General features: G+C 40.7%; 1 protein-coding gene across 7 annotated transcripts in view; it reads left to right on the forward strand.

The window, feature by feature from the left end:
* The window catches only part of FAM107B (family with sequence similarity 107 member B), a 58,882-nt gene extending 42,266 nt beyond the window's left edge, over window positions 1-16,616 (forward strand). For all 7 annotated transcript variants that reach the window (XM_063397020.1, XM_063397015.1, XM_063397013.1 and 4 more), the window contains 3 exons: window positions 7,152-7,335; window positions 11,362-11,515; window positions 13,472-16,616. In XM_063397020.1, coding sequence (XP_063253090.1) covers window positions 7,208-7,335; window positions 11,362-11,515; window positions 13,472-13,588 — 399 coding nt within the window. In that variant the 5' untranslated portion in view covers window positions 7,152-7,207 and the 3' untranslated portion in view covers window positions 13,589-16,616. The remainder of the gene's footprint in view (window positions 1-7,151; window positions 7,336-11,361; window positions 11,516-13,471) is intronic.
* The last annotated feature ends 750 nt before the right edge of the window (window positions 16,617-17,366 follow it).

Here is a 17,366-nt window from a genome sequence, read left to right on the forward strand (position 1 = left end):
GCCATCACAATGGCTTTCCACACCCTCAGCTCTGTCTTGGGATGATCACAGGATCCTGAGCAAAATGAGTATAGGGAATATAAAGAAATGAAGAAATATGTAGGGAATTTAGGAAAGACAAATGATGCAAGATGCACAGTGTGTGTTATCTGCTGTTAGTCCCAGACTGGAACTGTGGTGTTACAGTGGGTGGATCACAGGCCAGGATTTAGGGAAGATGAGTGCTGTTCAGTGTGCTGCTCTTCATCCTGTGTCTTTCTGTCTTTTCTAGTGCCTGTATTAAAAATGAGATGCTAAGTGGTTTGTTGCAGTGAAAGTCAACATCTGAGTTTTGCCTGTGTCTGACAAAAAGGGGACTTTGAGGAAGGTCTCCATCTTTTCCTCTCTCAGTATCCTTAAAGCACCTTGCATACAGAACTCTTCTTGCAGCAGGAGGGGAGAGGTACGTCCTTTCTGTCTTCTGCCTCTCATTACACAGCTGCATTGACACCTCTTCAGCATTTTAATCTATCAAGAGAAGAAAGAAATGCAGCTATTTAGAGCTGATCCTTTCAGCTGGCTTGAAAGCCAATGGCAGAGGGCTTCATTGCAGATCTTGCGGCCTGAGGAAAATTTCTTTAGGGTTAATACAAATTCCTCTCCTTTGGGTTCCTAGGGCTTTTAGTGGAAGGTGTGAGGCCTTCTTAAGGCTGTTTGTGTCTTCTTGCATCTGTTGTCCAAGTAAACCATAGACCCAGAGAAAGGAGCTGTTCTGCCCTCAGCAGCATTGCTCCAGGCCTCTCTGGGGGTCAAGGCTGTTCCCAAGTCTTGACTGAACTTCAAAGCCTTGGAACAGAGATTGCCTGGTGCTGTTTAAATTGAATGGGAGCCATGAGCAGCTCTTTGCATTTGAATTGTGGAGCACTGCCTCAGGTCTTGCACTCTGCCTTCCTTTAGGTGTCAGTGCCAATGCAAACATCTTTAAAACGACCCTCTTTCTTCTGGTTTCTCATTTAGTGGATGTTTTATCTGTGCTTTGTTGATGTTACTCTCAGCAGTACTTAAGGGAAGAAAGTGAGTGTTAACCGGATTTCCTTCAGATTTTGAGTGGGTTAGGTCATTTTAATATCGTCTAAAGTGACAACAGGAACAGCTTCAGGAGCCAGCAAGCTCTGCTTCTTCCCATATTCTTGACATCACTGAGATTGCTTTGGACTGCCCAAATCAAGTGAGCCCTTGCTCCTGAGAGAATTCTCTGTCAGTCAGTCTTTTGGCAGCCGTGGAACTAATGAAGACATGATCCTTAGTGTCAGGGGGGTGCTGTGAGTTAAACTGTCCTGGCATGGGATGGACAGAAATTTGTCAGCCTTGGGATGGGATGTGAGATTTTGAAGTGCACGGCAAGAAGCAGCAAGATTGGCCTTGCAGAAACACATGGTGGTTTCTAAGATGCTCTTCTCTTTTATGTGGAGCCATAAACAAAAGCCAGATGCCTGCTAAAGGGTTTAAAAGGTCCATGATATTAATTTTGAAGAACAGTAATGTAGTAAGTAACCTGGTGGCAAGATAGAACTCAATGGGCAGTCCCAGGTATGTGCTGCCCTGATTTTGAGGCAGGTGAAGACACTGCTCTTCAGATCTAGAAGCAAAGCTCTTGTCAGGGGAAGTGGCAGCCTTTTTGAACCAAGAACGAGGGTCTGGGAGGAATTGCAGCCATCAGGACCTCTCTGGTCATCCCCTCTCCCTCCACAGGCAGTCTAGCTGTGTTTTGCCACGGCCCAAATTCCATCCTCCCTTTCAGCCACAAAAGACATTGTAAGAGTCAAATTCTTTTGTTGGTGTCTTCTTGGAGCATTGTGGCTCGGAAGAGTATTTTGTATTCTGTTTTCAGGAACTCTTACTTTGAATTAAAGGGTGAACTGTGGGAAGTTATTAATGATATCTATAATCAAGGATTAATCAAGTAAATCTCTCTAGTCGAGTGCCTCTTACTGCACTGAGAGCATACAGATAAAGACGATAGCGGTGTGAGCTTTCATGTGCAAACAGTGCTGAGGTGGTGCCTGCAAAGCACGCTCTGCATTTAAGTAGCTCTTTTGCTTTCTACCCAAGCTGGCTGATTCGAGGCCATGCTTGGTCGTGTAACATCTGAGCAGAGACATGCTGAAGAATTTTTATTTCAATTCCTCTTGAAATTGGAACGGGGCAAGTAAAACAAGACTTTTTTTTTTCCCTGAAGAATGCCTTTGGGTTACTTGTAGCAAACTGCAAGTCTGCGCAGTAGTTTAAAAAGCTAAAAATGTAAGTCTTAAAACAAAATGTTTGATGGTTTACAGTACAGCTCAGAACAGATGTTGAAGCTTTTTTGAGAATCAAATCTTCAGGAGATATTCAGTGTTTGAGCTAGTGCTCCTGTGGAAGATATTAGTTCAAAAATTTATTAAGGTAAAAAGGAAATCACGTGCATTTAGTCTTAATGTAACTTTTGGATCTAGTACAGTCTATTATTTTCATGTCTATTGGTATTTTTAGGCATTTATTTATCTGCTTTTTAAGGGGCCTCTACCTCTGCTTTCACAGCTGGAAATAATTGTGGGAATCATTTGAAGGGTGAAAATGCCATATATATATGTAATAATATAAATATATTGTGTCTCACAGGAATTTTTATATTCAGATTCCATATGTAGAGGGTGATTTCTGGTATGAAGAATATCAGATAGAAAATAAATGCAATTCCCTGAATGCCATGTAAACATGAGAGGGTTTGCTTTTGTGGTTTTTTGTGAATGTCTTTCTCCTGTGGAAGCCATGGGAGCCCTGTTGTACCAAAAACTGGCAGCTGCTGAATCCTTAACCTGGCATTGTTAAGATATCTCTGTGTGTCTGTCTGTAATTCTCTTTGTACACGTGTTTCCAGTGTTACTACCATTAAGGGACTTTTGCTGGAAAAAGCCCTCTGTAGATAGAATAAAAAATAAATAACATTGGAAGCAAAGGTATGTGCTGGACATGTTCCTCCAAATGTGACTCTGGTCTTGGCATGCTCTGGTTTGGTTGTGTCTCTTCAGCAGGACCAACTTTTGAAGGGTCTGTTCTGTTTCCCCTTAATTTACTTTTGCTCCAAGGAAATTAACAGAGAGTTGCAAGGATGTGACCACTTGATCCTGGCTCTTCAAGGCTGAGGTACTTCTTGAGTACTCCAAGAGCATCTTTTTGTCTGGAAACATTAAACTTCTGTCTGGGAGGATACTTGAAGTAATTTTTCTACAGAGGCATTTGCTGTGTCTAGTGGGAAGTTGAAACTGCTTTGCAGTTGTTTGAGGAGTTAAAATTCCTCTTCCATGCAAGATCCCCAGTTTATTCTTTCTCTCTATGGATCAAAATCCACATATACTGAAGAAGTTGTGGACAAAGACTCTGCGAGTTGCTCAGGCACGACAAGGTAGATAAATGCTTTTGTGCTGCATGTGCAGCAACAACTAATTCAGCAAATGCACTGGGAAAGCACCTGCCAAATTAGTGGGTGTATTAAACTTGAGCCAAGCTCAGCTAAAACATCCCCTGAATCCAAATCTCCTTTATTTGGAGCAAGGTAACAAGGAAACACAGCAATGGATTGTGCATTCTCAGTCGATCATGTAACAGCAGATGGTTAAAAGGAGGCTCTCGGATGCTCTTCAGGCAGCATATTCCTGCTAAGTGATTATTTGGATTATTAATGTCCCACTGTAGCACCTAGTGATGATCTGAAAGCAGCTTTATGGGCTGTGACTCTTGTGGTGATGAGCACTAGAGACTCATGGAATTAATAGTGTTTTAATTGTTATTGCTTGAACATTGATTAAACTTGTTTAAGGACTTTTAAGGGATGCTGTCATTGAGCTTGACTGGTTTAATGGTGTGAGCCTGAACCTCAGAAGAAAACTCTGGGGAAAAACTGCTCTGTTCCTGTCTGCCCTTTGTGTGGTGAATCCTTTGTGCCTCAGTTTCCTTTTTATGTGACACTTGCCTGTGCTTTTGTAAATGTTAGCTTTGACAGGGTGTGGGTAGAGATCACCTTATCTTAATTGTATTGTTTGCATATAATATTACACAGTGACTGTGCAGGACTTTGTCGGTGGCCACCAGCCAGGCTGAGGTTTGCAGAGGGTGTGAGAGAATTCACTGAGTGGGAACTGGGCGCCCTGTGTCACTGGCTCTGTTTGGAAATCCTGGTTGAAGTCATTTGCAGCTTAATCATACATGGAAAGACTCTTCTCTTCCCAGGGGAGTTTTTATTCATTCATGTTTGCTGCTAGTGGAGTTCATGTTACAGTAGGAAACCACAATTCCTGACCTCTGAGTTGAATACATGTTTTAAAAATAGTGATGGGACAGAAGGAAGAAGAATAAATAGACTTCACTTTAAGGGCTTGCTCTAACCAAATCGATGTGCTGTAAAATACAGCACCACACTTCGAGAAATGATTGAATCAAATTGTTTTTCAGGGGCTTGTGTCAAGAAAATTGTACTTTTTTATGGCAATTGTAGAGTAATTCTGTGTTTTTCATCTCCACCTAAGCAAACAAGAATTATCTTGAAGAAGCAGCAGGTTATTTTTGGATTTACTTTAATAGAGAACTGTTGATGACAAAAGGCTTCTAGAAGACTCACAGGCCCATCAGTTCAACAGAACTGATAAAGGAGTAAAGTAAAACAAATATTTACAGAGAGGGTTTATTTTGGGTGGAGGTTGGATATGTAATATTTGAGTTATTTTAGTTGTAATAAGCCTGATGTGTACACTGAGGAAGAATGAAATGTTATGTGCTTATGTGAAAAAAGAACTGCTGCTGGTTTATTCACTGTCTGTGCTAAAGAAAGCAGACCTCCACAAATGTTTCATTAACAGCACGGTGCTCTGTGGTGTGTGTTGGGGGGTTTTGGGTTTTTGGTTTTTATATTGCACACTGTGTGACAGTGAGGGATCTGAGATGAGAGTTTAGCCAAGGGCCCCCAAGATGGGCTGTGGTGGAGGCTGAGGGAGCTGGGCTGGCTCAAGCAGCAGCCCCCTGTGCCTGGGAGATGCTTTCCAAGGAGATTGACCCAGACTCTTCACCAGAGTGCGTGGCTGGAGCATGAGAGGCAACAGGCTGGGGTTGGAACAAGAGGTTCATGTGTGTAAGGAAGAACCACCTTGAAGAAAGATGAGAGGGGCCATCCACAGAGGGGGATGCAGCCTTGGGGATCTTCAGGGTCTTACTGGGAAATGTCCTGAGCAACCTGCTCTGATCTTGTAGCTGTTCCTGCTCTCAGGAGGAGGTTGAATTAGAAGCCTTCCACGCTTCTGACCTGTTTTTCAGTGATCTCATATATTTGGCATATATAGTGATATACAGCATGTATATTTGGCATATATGGTGGTGACAGCTGGTTGCTTGACGGAAGCAAGGCGGACTCTGAAGCGAATACTGAGTATTCTTATTGCATGATCAGTGTCAGTAAGGGGGTTCTGCCATGTACAGCAATATATTTCCATAGTTTTGAACCATGGACAATTTTTATAGTAGTTTCAGAGGTCCCTGTGAGACATGCCCACAGAATTCAAAAATTCTTCATATGAACTTGCCTTGAAGAGCTAATGAAGGAGCCACCCTGAGAGCAGCTTACACTGGTGAGCTGTTTCTCATTGAAGCTGCTCGACAGAAATTTAGTGCGTGAGATGTAACACCACTAAAACACAGTTCACATCATCCATTCTAAAAAATAAGCTAAAAGATCTTTGCCAGGTCCATTGGACTCATTCAAATCCAGAGTATCCTTTTTGTATCTGCTGAAAACTTCCACGTTGTTTGGTTCCTCATGTGAAAGCAGCTGCAGCTCGGTAATGGTACTGTCCAGTTCTAATCTATTGAAGTATTAAGTGAAAATCTTTCTGCCATATCAAGTGGATTTCATCAGACCTGCAACAGTTTGAGATTCCTACTGAAAGAAAATAGTTCAGCGATTAAACTGCGGCTGAACATAGGTTTTGTAGCCCATGGGATGAGAAAGGGAGGGAAGGGCTGGTAACAGGGGGGTCTGAGTTAAAGCACATATTCAGCTTTTACAGGAAACAGCACAGCAAATCCCAATGATTCTCTGATTTGTCCCATAGCCCCGTGACTACAGTGTGCAGCATTCAGCTGTTCTGCCAGTCAGGAGAATGGAAGCCTCTTGCTTTTTCTTTCATGTCCCATTGATTCATCTCTGTAAACCCACATGCTGTGAGATTATTTTTGGGGGTCTGTTTGAGGGGCCAACATTTCATCAAACTCACAGCTGCAGATTCTACATGCAGGTTTTCACAACAGTGAAGAGAGACAGAATTTCCCTGAATGTGCTTTGTTTTGGATGCTGGTCATTTTGTGATTGGTGATTTTTAATGGAAAGGTGTATGAATGGTCACATATGAATTATTTGAAAGCCATTGTTTACTTGTCGGGTGTTGATTCAAAATGTTGTGATTTGATGTGTAGGTAAGTCTTCTATAACAGGATAGGAAAGTGCCACTTTTCCAAATTAAATAAATCAAGAATTCATTGCCTTCAGGTCAGTGGATTAATGTGGATTTTCACTGGATGGAATACATTAAGGAACAACCTCACCTAACGTTTTTCTCCTTTTCCACTCAGAAATCAGTTCCCCATCACAACAGTTGCAGGTCTGGCAATTTCCACATGGAAGCTTTGCTCGATTCAGTTCAGAGCTTGCTTATCCACAGAGGTGTTTTCCTCACAGCTGACATGACACTGACAGCACAAAATCAGACTCTGCTTTTGATACACATTCACAGTATTTAATACAGTCAGTATTTTAAAAATCTTTAGTGTTTCAGTGTTATTGATCCAAAAATGTTTCACCTGTATAGGCTTATTAAAGTCAATGATGGTCTTTGCACACTTAAACTAAACTATTTGTGATGTTCTTCTCATGGGGAAATTCTTGTCTCCAAGTCAAGGCTGTTGGAGAAGCCATTGTTATAAAGGTCATGCCTATTTAAAAAAATGCTACTGATGTTTGCTCTGATAACTTTTACTTTCTACAGTCAAAACTAATCCAGCAAAAGCATGACTGCTGCCTTAGTGGTTTAGGACATCTTTAAAAGGCCTTTCAGTGTTGATTCACTACAGTTTTTCCTGTTTTACAGATACTGTGAACAAGGACACTGAACCCAGAGATCCATTTCCCATTCCAAGAAAGATTATGGCTGAACCAGACTACATAGATGATGACAATCCTGAATTAATTAGACCTCAGAAATTAATTAATCCTGTGAAGTCATCCCGGAATCATCAAGATCTCCATAGAGAGTTGCTTATGAATCAGAAAAGGTAAGAGTCTAAAAATCACTTGTGCCACCCTCCCACCCCAAACACACAGCTTCAGTTTTAGTTCCATCAAAAGGACGTTGTCCCCAAAACCCAGCAGGTACTGTTTGGTGATTCAGATCCTGTAAATTGAAAGACTCATTCTTCACCGTGGCATTTATTTCTGTTTGAATTTCAGTGCAACAGCTTGTCCTAGAAGGCTTCTCATTTTGTTTTTGTAAACACTCAGAGGGTCAGTTTTGAGACTAAGCAGTTCAGTTCTCCTCTATTACATTTTCATATGCGTTACCTGGGCACTGTAATTTATCTTGTACTCTTAACACTATCAACTATTTGACAAAATTTTACTATTGACAGCAGGATGATAAAGTCTGTGGGCTTTCACCATTCCCAGTGCACTGAGTTTATGAGGCCACTTTTAAATCAGAGAAATAATGTAGTTTATTTCACATGAAACTGTTCTCTACTTCTTTGATCTCACAATGTAGTGTGATAGTCTGGTGCCTGCTCTGCTGCTGCACAAGTGTTTCTTTGTGTGTTTTGCAAATGCTGCCTGCTCCTCTCTGGGATGGGATGCACAGCTGTTGCTCTATACATTGCTTTTAGAGATGTAAACAACCATGTCTTCATTTCATCAACTTCAGAGACACAAGCGCCAGGCCCAGAAACAGCTGAAGTTCTGTTATTAAATCTCTTCAGCAACAGAGAAGTCATTTAGAAAACACGTTAAGAAAATAGCCACCAGACCACCTGGTGGAGGAAAAGGCACTAAGCCTGTTGATGCTCCTTTGTTTAAACCAACAGAAGCCAGCTATGATATCAATTGATGATGTGGTGCATTGAAGAAACCCAAAATTGACTTTTCAAAGGCAGGGTGTGGGCATCTATAAAATAGAAGTGGAAGAACAGTATTTCAGAGTGGATTTGAGCAGAACGCTGGTGGTATCAGCCATTCTGACTTTTTGAGACCCAGGACATTTTAAAAAAGAGTAAAAAGCTATGAATTTGGCTACTCCAGCATGACTAGATTTGTCAGGAAGTCACATTATGGCAATTTTTCTCTCTCTCTTCTTTTTTTAATCCTTTGGCATTGTAGTATTTTGAGGGGAGAAGGGGGTTTTTTATGTGTAAGAGCAAAATCCTCACAAATGCTGGGCTCAGAGACTTAATTCTAAATGAATTGCATACACAATATAGCATTTCTTTAGTGATGAAGAAGGAGAGATATTTTACAGAATTCCATCTGAATTGGAAGAAACTGGCCTAAATAGGTGTTTGTCCTTTTTTTTGTTAATGGGATTAAACATCAAAGTCAGTTCCTGGCACCGAGAAGTTTATAGTCATTGAAAGAAAAATAGCTGAAGTTTCCTGATGATCTTAATCTAGAGGATGTGGAGGCTGCAATAAATTAAGACTATTTTTTTCCTTTTAAGTTTATGAAAACATAAAGCACTTTTAAATAGTATGGAGTTCTTTTCTTTTTGGAAAATATCCTATTACACAGAAAAGTTGTGTGGACTTCAATACCCTCTATTCTCTTATTGTACTTTTGATTAGCTGCAGCTGTTAATTTTAGATTCTAATTTATTGGTGCAGAAATAGATACTTTGAGGATTTTCACCAGCAGAAAAATTGCTATCTTTTAGAGGAGGGTTAGTCTTCCATGCTTTGTGTCACTGTACTAGCTCTGATAGGAAGCTTTTCAGTAATGTAGATCTTAGGCTCTGTTCTGCTTTGTTACAGCAAGCTGTCAAATATGTGGAGGACTTTCAGTGCTCTTACAGAAGTCTGAATAGGCTGCTTATTTTGTTGTGAAGACTCAATGTAGACAGCAGCAGCTTCACTTTTTGGATCCATCAGCTCCGAACAGCCAGAAATAGGTGTTGGAAGAGATTAGTTAGTGCTGGTCCAGTCATTCTGCATGCCCACTGTGAGCAGTGTCTGTCAGGTCTAGAAGTGGTATAGTTATTTACTTGCAGAAAGGGCAGCTCTTTTGGGGAGGGAAAGAAAAAAAAAGGGATTCAGGTGGTGCTACCTCAAGGCACTGGTCACTTAAATTGTTTTTACTTATTAGGAGTCAACCTCAGCTTTGCAGAATATTAGTGCTGCCCCTTCCAGAGGTTTTAACCCTATCAGCTCTCACTTGTGTTGTAACACACTTTGCTTCCTCTATATCAAAGCCTTAGGATTTGTAATTTAACCAGAACAATCACCAGGAGGTGATACAAAACCCCAGTTAATCCAGTATCCACCAGTTTGTTGCTTTGCCTTTTACATAAGAACGGAAACAGGATTGACTTTATAGTTCTGTTACAGATCTGCCACCCCCACCTGGTTGGACTGAGGGGTTGTATTTACCTGTAGCTTCTGCCCTTCTTACAGCACATCTGAACCAGTCTGTGCCTCTGTTTTGTTGTGGTGCAACCTCAGTGAGAAAAGCAGCAAGAGTAATGTTATTTAGCAGCTGCTCTCTGGTGTGTGGCTGTTCTGACTGCTGATTGCCAGTGTGGAAGCTTCCACTGACTCTGCTCTCACCAATCCAGTAGTAGCAGTAGTAGTAGTAGTAGTAGTAGTAGTAAAAAATGACTCCAGCTTTTCCTGCCTGACTTCAGTTTTATGTGCTAAAATGTAATTAAAATAGCATGAAACATAAAATATGAACATAGTCTTGTAGCTTGTGTTGCACTCAGACCATGAGATCTATTATGAGAAATAGGGAACAGCATTTGGTGTTGCTAAATATTTGATTTTGCTGTCAGGGTATGTACAGGGAGAGAGTGTTGCATAATATATGGAGTCATTCCTAGATACCACCATAAAATGGCATTTTAATGTTTTATTGGACATGCTGTCAGATATGCATATTAATGAATAATTAGGCAACCACAGATGTATAGCAAGTAGGAAGGGTAAAAATACACTTTCTGAAAGCTTATTCAGATTATTGAATTTCTTAAAGTTAAAATAAAAAAGGGTTGATGTTAAACTTAACGCTGGATGCTTTCACATAATCATCTTCACAGGAAAGAACAATAACAAAGACAAATTTCAGATCTCTCTGCTCTGCCTTAAGTGATGCTAATACCTGAATAACAGGGAGAGCTTTGAATCTTGTAACACATTTTGAAACCATCATAGCGTTACAGAGATAAAAGAAATCGCTGAAGTCACAAAAATAAGTAGGAGTGAGTACCCATGTGTGTGCCTGTATGAATAACGTCATGGATCTTCCCAAGGAATGAGCTTTCTCATTCTGGAGTAGCTGGCTTGGAAAGCAATTTGTGCTGAACAGGCTCAAAACATTCAGTTCATGTAGCACCTAAAGGCTTTTCAGAGGGAGAATCCTCCAGGCTTTGTCTGGTCTCCAAGGTGATGGCAACTTTTTTGTTCTGAATTTTTGTTGTCTTAGGCTCTTTGAGATGTTTAGTGTAGCCTGGGAGCTCTCACTGGAAATAGCTTCACAGCCAGGCGTGGGTAGAGCTGTCACATTTTCAAGGAAAGGAGACAATCCATGATTTCCAGGAGCAGTGTGACGGACCACTTGTTAGTTTTGTTCATGCAGAAACTCATTTAGTTCTATCCATAGAAGTCTGTGGGCAGAATAGCCTGCACAGGACTGTCTGAACACAGTCATTCTGAGTTATCAGACACCAAACAAATTCTTTTTGTCCAAAATTCATTTCTAGCTCTGATAGTGTCTTGATCTGTGCTGGTTTTTTCAGTCCATTCTTCTGGAATCAAGAGAGTATAGTGAAGACTAAAGATGAGGTTAATGAAGTATACAGGAGAAATACTAGCATGCACATTAAAGGGAAATATCGTTGGTGATTATATGGCTTATATTATAGCTTAGGGTACTGGTTAGAAATGAGGCAGATGTCTGCATGTTTTTTCCTTTTAATTATTTATTTACATCCCAATGTATCTAAATAGGCAACTACTTGATTTCAATAAAGCTGCCTGCAATTCTGTGTGAATTCCTGCTAACTGAAACTGATCTCTTTTTGCTTCATCCCATGAAATTTGAAGGGGTCTTGCACCTCAGAACAAACCAGAGCTACAGAAGGTGATGGAGAAAAGGAAACGAGATCAAGTTATTAAACAACAAAAAGAAGAGGAAGCACAAAAGAAGAAGTCAGACCTGGAAATAGAGCTACTGAAACGGCAGCAGAAACTGGAGCAGGTAAGATGAGGAATAACAGACATTTACACACCTGCATCTGAGCTACTCACCTGAGGCTCCCTTTGCAGACAGAAAAGAAGCAGCAGCCAATTTTTGGCATATTTCCCCTAGTTAAATTCAGGTATCTCTTAGGATAAGTGAAATCATGCTCTTTAATTGCCTGTTGTCACTTACTGTATAGGAACTGCATATGAGGTCTGCCTTTGGTCAAATGAATCCTGCACCAGCCAACAGGAATGTGTGTGGAGCACTGATGTTATTTAACCATTGAAACTGCAGTGATTTAGTTTTTATAGCCTAACTATGATCCACTAAGAATGGCTGTTAGGCTGTAGTACATCAAAATTACATTTAATGAATTAAAATCAATTGATTCTCCTGGGTTATGTAAGAAACCAGATAACTTTTAAAAGATCTTTTGTAGTCTTAAAGTGTCTGAGACCATTGGTGTTTTCAAGTGAAAGAAAAAGTCCTCAGACCCTGTGCATGGAGATGATGTGGAGTTGGAGTTCCTCATGGTGAGGATTTTGCCAGGCACAGGGCCAGCCAAATGTCTCTGTGCCTCTGGAAGCACTTTGTGTGCCTGAGAGGAAAATCTCTGCAGTGAAACAGTGTCAGAGAAGTCACTGTGCATCAAGCAATGCATTTATTTTAAAATAAATTAATGCTATAAATAAATCCTTTAAAACAGTACCTCCTGTGTTTCTCAAAAGAAATCAATTAAACCAAATAATTACTGTTGAAAATTACATGTAATCTAATCATTATAGGTTTTAGGGTTTTATTATAGGTTGGAGTTCTTTTGTTTTAATTAGGTTTAGAAATATTTTTGGAGAAAGCTATTGTATTTTTAAGTGTATCATCCTGTCATTTTTCTTATCTCTCTTAAGGGCCCAGCTTTGAATGGCTCATCTTGTGGGAAGATTTGATTTGAAACTGAGCCATGCAACACAGATTATGTAGACTAGAAAATGCTGTTAGAAGAGGGAAAGCCTGCCCATTGCAAACAGTGCTGTGACTTTGTAAACATCATAGGAATGGCATTAATTGACAACGTGACTCATGGAGGGACCTTGTGATTTATAGAAAGGCATGTCCCTTGTCCATGAACCAGAGACAAAGGAGAGACTATTTAAGTGAGCTGTATGTGTTCCCCATTAATCAGGGAGACCTTGGTCTGTTTAAAAGGAAAAATAAAACCTCCTTTCAGGCACTTTTGTTAGTTTACTAAAGGTTTTTTTTCTCCCTTTCTGCCAACTCATCTGCCTTACCTAAGGATCACTAAGCAATCCATTTTCTGTGCCAGGTGTGAGCCTGTGTGCCACACAGAGCATTTCCATTCTTCACATGGAAATTCCAAGTGTCTGCATGGGCAGGAGCTCCAACTTGGTTAAAAAAGTCAGTGAATGGGCTCTCAAAAATGAATGGCTAAAGGCCAACAAAGATTTTTGGGTTTTTTATTCCTTTTTGTGATAGACAAACCAGATACTCTTAAAGAGGCTCAAGTTAGATACAGAACTTCATACCCAAACATTTAGAAATCAGTTCTGCAAGTGTGCTCAGTAGTAGCTGTTCACGTGTTCTCCCACGAGGCACATTCTTCCTTGTTCTGTTGTAAAAGCCAGAGAAGGGAATTACTTTTGTTTCTTTAATGAAGATGTCCAAGAATTTCTTAAAAAATGCTTTATCTTGTTCTTGTACTGGGCTTGCAGAGTTTTTGTCTGTCTGGCGAAGGTGGACATCTGGAACAAGCTAGAGCCAAGGATTTGAAAGATTTATTGTTTATGAGAACAGATACTCCCAAAGATAGGCAATTTTATCTTTTCCATGAGACAAAGAAAGGAAGCAATTTAAAGAGTTTGGCATGGCCAGTTATTGAAGCCTTTAGTTTTTTGTCTTGTATTTCAATGATGTGTTTTCTGTACTTTTTTTTTTAACATGTGATTCCATTTTAAGCTGGAACTGGAGAAGCAGAAGATACAGGAAGAGCAGGAAAATGCACCAGAATTTGTCAAAGTCAAGGGCAACTTGAGGAGGACGGTCCAGGAAGCAACAGAAGCACCAGACTCCTAGAGCCAACGCCTGCTCAGACTTCAGCTTTCCTGCAGAGAGAGGCTTTTGCAAGTTGTCTCACATTTGCCCCTCAAGAGGGAAAATAGCAGCATCCAGCTGACACTTACAGAAGATGAGATTTTTAATTCCTGGGATGTGTGGATTAAAAAGACAGTATCGCAAACAGATCGACTTGCCAAATACAGTCCTGAGATCAGTGGATAAGGAGTGTCTTTGTCAGTTCAGAGTCATGGACCAGGCTGACATGCTTTCTCAGAGATTTGAACCAGGGATACTAGAGAAACTCCTTCACTGTTGCACTGCTTTAACTCTTGTGATCCTCATTTAGTGGAGATACACAGATTATATTTTGCTTTAAAACAGAACAAAAATCCTCCTGTGGTATCAAGCTTTGCTGTGCAGGTAGATTTCCTCCATCTAGACCCACAGCTTGTGTATATCCCACAATAATTTGTATTTAGTTGGAATTTTTACTAAATCTAGGAGGATATGAGGTGTGCTGATTACTGCTGCCCATCCCCACTAGGATAGGTAGGTGTGGGAAAGATGAGAATGCTTAAAATTCACCAGCAGTGAAAAGTTAAGCAGCCTTAAAGCCCATTTCTTGCTGTTTGGCATGTAGAATTTGGGCTATGAAAGAGTGAAAATCTGATGATCCTTTCACAGGGAGACTCCAGAGACTGATTTATCTCTGTCTGTAAACTTACACTGTTGTGTACAGGCCTGTGAAGTGCTACCTGTGAATTTACCTCTCAAAGCAAAATGATCTGTCTTCTACTTTTCACCTTTTGAAATCCTGCTTACTTTGGTGTTGTGGCCTTTCTCCAAGGACATGCTGAACAGAGTACAGTGGTAACACATCACTTGAACTTGAGTGTTTGAACTCATTTGCCAGAACTGATCTGCCATCAGTTCCTGCTCTCTGCTTGCAGACACTTGTTGCAGTTTCTGCAGTAGAGAAGTGTTTAAACCAGACCAAACCAGTTTACTGAAATCTACTGAAATGGAATTTTTTCCCTAGAGTGAGGCATAACATGAAATCCATTTTATCCCATCCTTCATTCAGCCTCAAGAGAGAAGGGAAGTGTGCTACCACTGAGACTTCGGGTCCAATTCTGTCATCTTCTGCCTTTCCACAAGTTACCCTGGTGACTTGCCATTACATAAAATATTGCTCAGCTTGCACGGGGATGACAGAATCTGATCCTCCATGCTTATGACTACTAGTTATCCAGGAAAGCCTGGGATGAGGAGAGGGGAACAGATTGCTCATGTGGGGTTATGGGATTGGATTCTTACCTAATGTGAGTGGGTGCAGATATATCCTCACAATCTGGGGAGAAATCCTCATCTTCCTTGGTGGGAGCAGTCCTAGCTCTCACTGAAACTGTGTTCATACAAACCTGCTGAGGATCTAATCCCTAGCCTTTGCCTTAGGATGCTAAACACAATAAAATTTCTACTTTGTAATTACATTGGACATAACTGTTTGAGAACACTTTTTATTAATATCAGCAGTGGCATGTTTGTGTTGTAAAGGTGTGGTGGAGGGTTGTTGGTTTGGTTTTTATAGTTCCTTTTGCCTTTCCTGTAAGTATTGGACATTTTAAATATAATTTCAGATTAGCACTTGGGACAAAACACTCACAATTAGAAATGTTTCCTAGATACAGATTTTAATTTGTTAAGATACAGGCATTTTTTGTGAGGACATAATCAGATTGAGGGTAAATTGAATTGTGATAAGCATATTGCCATTGATTTAGACTTGCAGTGTGACTCACGTCTAGAAGATTAAATGTGAAGATGCTCTAACAGACTGCTCAGATGATGGACATACAAAAGACAAAGGCCAAATGTAAGACTCTTCCATGTATTATCTCAACAAAGGAACACCCTGAATGCTGCAGGTTCTTCCCTCTGTCCTTCCCTTCTCCTGGCAGGAGAGGATCTTCTCTGGCAACACATCATTCCAACACTTGCACTGATTTTGTTTCCTGTTGTTGAGACAGCTCTGTCTGAGCCTTCCATGCCTCACTCATGGTTCATGTTAGCTGTTCCCAGCCTACCAAACATTCTTCCTCTTGGTTTCAGCTCACATTAACCTTCTGCTCAGTCTGGAAAAGTCTAGGAGTGAGTGAGGAAACCTCCTTCTGGCTTGAGCAGACCAATTAGTGTTAGCCATTTCCTCTTGGTGATCATGGCAATCCCACCACACGTGCACAGTGAAGTGACATCAGTGGCACTGGGAATGGTGGGGGACAAAGACCCCCTTCTTGTCTTAAGTGGGTGTGGTGGATTGGGCCCTCAAGGCTGAAGGCAGTCTGCTTTCTCCCCACATTAGCTTCTGATCCAGGGTAGAGTTTCTCTTTCTGAAACACAGGAGGCCAGAAAACTCCCTTGTACATACAGCATGAAATTGATTTTTGTTTTTCATTGGAATTAACTCTGTGTGAACAGAACATCAACGTGTGTGTTAGAACATCTGTGAATCTTGCTAATCCTTTTGTGTAGGAACCCCAGCCACCTTCATATCAATTTTGACAGGCAAAAGCTTGTATTTGAAGTCAGGATTGGGCAACCCTTCAACAGGTGGCCAGTTAGTCACACCATAAGTGTCCTGTGCAGCTACTCAAGTAAGAATCTGCTTGGCAGTGAGCGTAAGCAATTCCTGCTCTGCCCTTCAGCTGTATGAGTTTTGAAGCAATCCAGCAAATACTTCAGTGATCTGAAAATTGCTCACTTACCACTTTGTACTTTTTTAAAAACTCTTGCTTTTGATAGTATAGTAGTAAATTTTTTAGCATTTTTGTGGCTTTAACATTGTTAATATCTGCACTTGTTTGAGTGTACATATATAAATATATATAAATATAAAAAGGGAGCCTTAATGGATTTGTTTTCATAATTTAATATTTTTTGTATTTGCTCTTGTATAATTGTTTTTAACTAAAGGTATTACAAGAATGAGGGTGGAATACTTAGAACCAAAGTTATGCTTAATAAAATCTACTACATGCTTGGTGTATGTGATGGTGTCTGTCATATCCTGCCAAAAACAAAACCTTGGAGGCTGCACTGAGATACCCAGACTGTTTAAAACCCTGCATCCCTTTTTGTATGTGCAAAAGTTGACAGAAAGAGTTTGCTGGGTCTCTAAGCAGTATTATCCCTTGAATATATTTGATGCAGAAAGTTTTTAACAGGACTGTGCAGCTGTTCAGGTAATCCCAGATGAGGCAGAGCATGAGGGAAAACTGATGGGAGTCATGTAATTGTGGAAATCATTCTCTATCAGTCCTTGGAATTATCAGCGTTGCAATATCTCCATTTCAAATGGGAGTGAGAAGAGAGCAACAAACCTGGTGAAGTCCTACAATGCTCCTTTTAATTTAGTTCCTTTTAATTTAATGCTCCAACATATGGTCCTAGTAGGAAGGATTTGGGCATGAGAAGGAAGGTGCAGGCACCTTTAAAAAATGCATCAAAAAATGATTTGCTGGGTTAGGGTCAGACAGCTCAGTGCCAAAGAGCAAAATCCTGTAGAAGGAAATGTAGCAGGGGATGGAAGGGCTGGAAGAGGGGTGTGCCATCAGTTCTCCAGAGATCCTCAGCACTGGTGAGCCCTGGTCAGCTGGGCAGGTGACAGTGGAGGGGGAGCTGGAGAGGGGCATGGGGCAAAATGAAGTGGGGGAGGAGGAGAGCAGTGAATTCAGAACAGATGTCAGGAAATGCGTTTTTCCATCAGAAACTGCTCAGCATGTGGAATGGGTCCTGG

Source organism: Prinia subflava, chromosome 4, assembly GCF_021018805.1.
Source record: "Prinia subflava isolate CZ2003 ecotype Zambia chromosome 4, Cam_Psub_1.2, whole genome shotgun sequence".
NCBI classification, from domain to species: Eukaryota; Metazoa; Chordata; class Aves; order Passeriformes; family Cisticolidae; genus Prinia; species Prinia subflava.